Source organism: Meles meles, chromosome 17, assembly GCF_922984935.1.
Source record: "Meles meles chromosome 17, mMelMel3.1 paternal haplotype, whole genome shotgun sequence".
NCBI classification, from domain to species: Eukaryota; Metazoa; Chordata; class Mammalia; order Carnivora; family Mustelidae; genus Meles; species Meles meles.
Window position 1 is genome coordinate 3459462 of NC_060082.1, and position 3469 is coordinate 3462930.

General features: G+C 40.1%; 1 protein-coding gene across 1 annotated transcript; it reads left to right on the forward strand.

Moving 5' to 3' along the window:
- The first annotated feature begins 2178 nt into the window (after positions 1-2178).
- LOC123928376 (olfactory receptor 10K1) lies at positions 2179-3120 on the forward strand. Its single transcript, XM_045983507.1, has one exon. It carries the CDS (start codon positions 2179-2181, stop codon positions 3118-3120), a length of 942 nt encoding a protein of 313 aa, XP_045839463.1.
- Positions 3121-3469: the final 349 nt, after the last annotated feature.

Below are 3469 nucleotides of genomic sequence, written 5' to 3' on the forward strand. Positions count from 1 at the left end.
GGTGAATGGAGACCCAGAAAAATCTTTAGAAAGTGCCAAGACAAGGACAAGCAACGTGTATAAATATAGATTTGCCTCACTGTCTTGAAATACAGAAATCCCTTTGTCCTGGTGAGGGTCTTATGTATGCACACAATCTCTTTCAACTTTTTTTTTCTGAATGTAGAAAACATACATCCATTGTACACATATATATTTATATAATGGGGATAGACATGGTAAATATAAGCTTTATATTTAACAGAACGATCTTGATAGTTACATAATGACAAATCCCTGTTATTTGTTAAAGAGCTTTGATACCAGCCAATGTGAGTTTCCTCATATTGACTTCAAATAAGTGAACAGTTAGATCTATTTAAGCTTAGGACCCATTGCTAACTAATAAGAAAGAACAAAAATTTTAATCTCCATTTTCTAGGAACAGATACAATGAGTTTCAGAGGTATCCCATCATTTGAGGCATGCAGATGGTACAGTAGATTAAGCATATGACTCTTGGTTTTGGCTAAAGTCATAATCTGGGAGTTAGGAGATGGAGACACACATCTCAAGATTCTCTTTACTTCTCCCTGCCCCTACCACTTGAGTACTCTATCTCCCTCTCTCTCTCTCTCAAATAAATAAAACTTTAAAAGAAAAAAAAGAAATTTCCCATCATTTGACTTAAATCTAGAAATCTAAGATTTGCTATTGGCCAGAAGAATGTAAAAATGAAAAATTCTGGTAGCAGATACAAGGGATTCGTGAACAGAAAATGATGTACAAGTATATAAATACACTGAAAAGTGTGCAAATAAAATAGTTTTTAAAGTATTTTTTAAGATTTTTTTATTTATTTGACAGAGAGAAAGCCCAAGTAGGCAGAGTGGCAGGGAGAGGGAGAGGGAAAGCAGGATCCCTGCAGAACAGAGACTGATGCAGTACTCAATCCCAGGACCCTGGGATCATGACCTGAGCCAAAGGCAGACACTTACCGACTGAGCCACCCAGGTGCCCCTGAAAAGTGTGTAAATAAAGGCTGGATGCAACCAATAAATAAAGGCTAGTTGATTTTGCTTACAGAGAACACTTTATTTTGTTCCCAGGCATGGACAATTGGGAAATACACCCATGAAAAAATTATCTGATATTAGTCCTAAAAATGACTAGAAAAAATCTTTTCTGCAGCTTGAGGACTGTGTTGCAGAATATTCAAAAGGAAAATTGTTGATATAACAATATATAAAACAGAGTCTGTGATTTATGGCAGGGTACTAGAACTTGGAACACTGACCAATTGTCCCATTTTTTCTCATACTCTGCAAGCTCTGAGACATTTTTGGAAAACTCTGTTCTCTGAGTTTCTCTGAGACACAGAAAATGGGAAAGGGGAGGTGAGCTACAAATACTGCAAAGGTTACGAGTCTCTTTCTACCATGCTGGTGGCTCATCTTTTCCTGGAATAGGGGACATTCTTCTTTAAACTGGTGTTCTCCTCTGTCCCATCTTTTGCTCAGGACTCCTGTGCAGAGCCTCCGGGAATGTCCCTAATTACTCATTAGTCAGTCTGTCAGAAATAACACCAAAGGTTATTTTTTTGTTTGTTTGTTCGTTTTTTTTTTCCTTATTGCTTTGGTTACTGCCATGGGTTTATGATGGTCTTACCACATATCCTAGCATGTAAGAAGTCACCAACAAACACAATTCCCCTCCCACGTTTGCTGGAGAACTCTCTCTCTCCCTTCCCATTTCATATTGGATAAACAGGTTCACATATTGTGTCTGAACACCACTCCTTCCTTCTTTTCACGTTCTGAACAAGTTCAGATGGCTGAAATTAAACATATATATATATATATTTTTTTTCACTTTTGGAGAGCTAGTTTCTTGGGATGCTAGTGCAAAGACAAATACGGTAATCCCTAAGTAAGATACAAGTAAAACCAATGAGACAGATCCTTAATCCTTAGAAAGAGAGGTACTATGGTCTTAGTCTCAGAGAAGTCTCCTAAGTGACTGTCCAATCCTCTGTTGTATATTTAGCCTTAATTCTTTTCTTGGCAGACCTTCCTGAGGGGGAATGAAGGACTTGCCTGCCTACAGACTTTGTGCTTATTTTCCCACACATTTCTACTCTCCTTCCTGGATCCTGGCCTCTGTCGTTGTCCCTGACTCTCCTCTTTGGAGATACTCTGCATGGAGCGGAGCAATGAGACCCTGGTGAGGGAGTTCGTCTTCCTCGGCTTCTCTTCTCTGGCTGGGCTGCAGCGGCTGCTCTTCATAACCTTCCTGCCCCTCTACCTGTTCACCCTGGGCACCAATGCCATCATCATTTCCACCATCGTGCTGGACAGAGCCCTTCACACCCCCATGTACTTCTTCCTTGCTGTCCTCTCCTGCTCTGAGACCTGCTACACCTTTGTCATTGTACCCAAGATGCTGGTGGACCTACTGGCCCAGAAGAAGACTATCTCCTTCCTGGGCTGTGCCATCCAGATGTTCACCTTCCTCTTCCTTGGCTGTTCTCACTCCTTCCTGCTGGCAGCCATGGGTTATGACCGCTACGTGGCCATCTGTAACCCTCTGCGCTACACGGAGCTCATGGGACACCGGGTGTGTGTGGGACTAGTGGGCGCTGCCTGTGCCTGTGGCTTTACTATTGCACAGATTATCACCTCCATGATATTTCACTTGCCCTTCCATTCCTCCAACCAGCTCCATCATTTCTTCTGTGACATCGCCCCTGTCCTCAAGGTGGCATCCCATCACTCACGCCTCAGTCAGTTGGTCATTTTCATGATCGGTGTATTTGTCTTAGTCATTCCCCTGCTACTTATCTTGATCTCTTACATCCGCATTATTTCTGCCATTTTGAAGATCCCATCCTCCACCAGCAGGTACAAAACCTTCTCCACCTGTGCCTCCCATCTCATTGTGGTAACTGTGCATTATGGCTGTGCCTCTTTCATCTACTTAAGGCCCAAGTCCGGCTACTCTTCTAGTCAGGACACCCTCATATCTGTGTCCTATACCATCCTCACTCCACTGTTCAATCCAATGATTTACAGTCTGAGGAATAAGGAGTTCAAGTCAGCCCTTCGAAGGGTAATAGGCCAGATTTCATATCCTTTTAATTAAATTAATTTATTAAAATTAAATTTTAACTATTCAGTGAATTGTATGCCTATTATGTGCCTTTTATTTTATCAACTGTATGCCTGTATCCATTTCCTACTTTAGAGTTTTAGTTTTTATCCATCAATTTGTCATAGGTTTTTATCAACATTTTTATAATCTTTGAGAAATTTCTAATATTTTTAGTTGTGTCTATGTTGCAAGTAAATATTTCATTTTATACAAATCATTGATTATCTACTAATCAAAGAATCTGTTAATATCTTTGAGCTTAGTTTCCAATTTTTTCATTCAGTGGTATAATTTTTCTCTGTTTAATTTGTTTTTGCATTTTATTGATATAGCTGCAAGA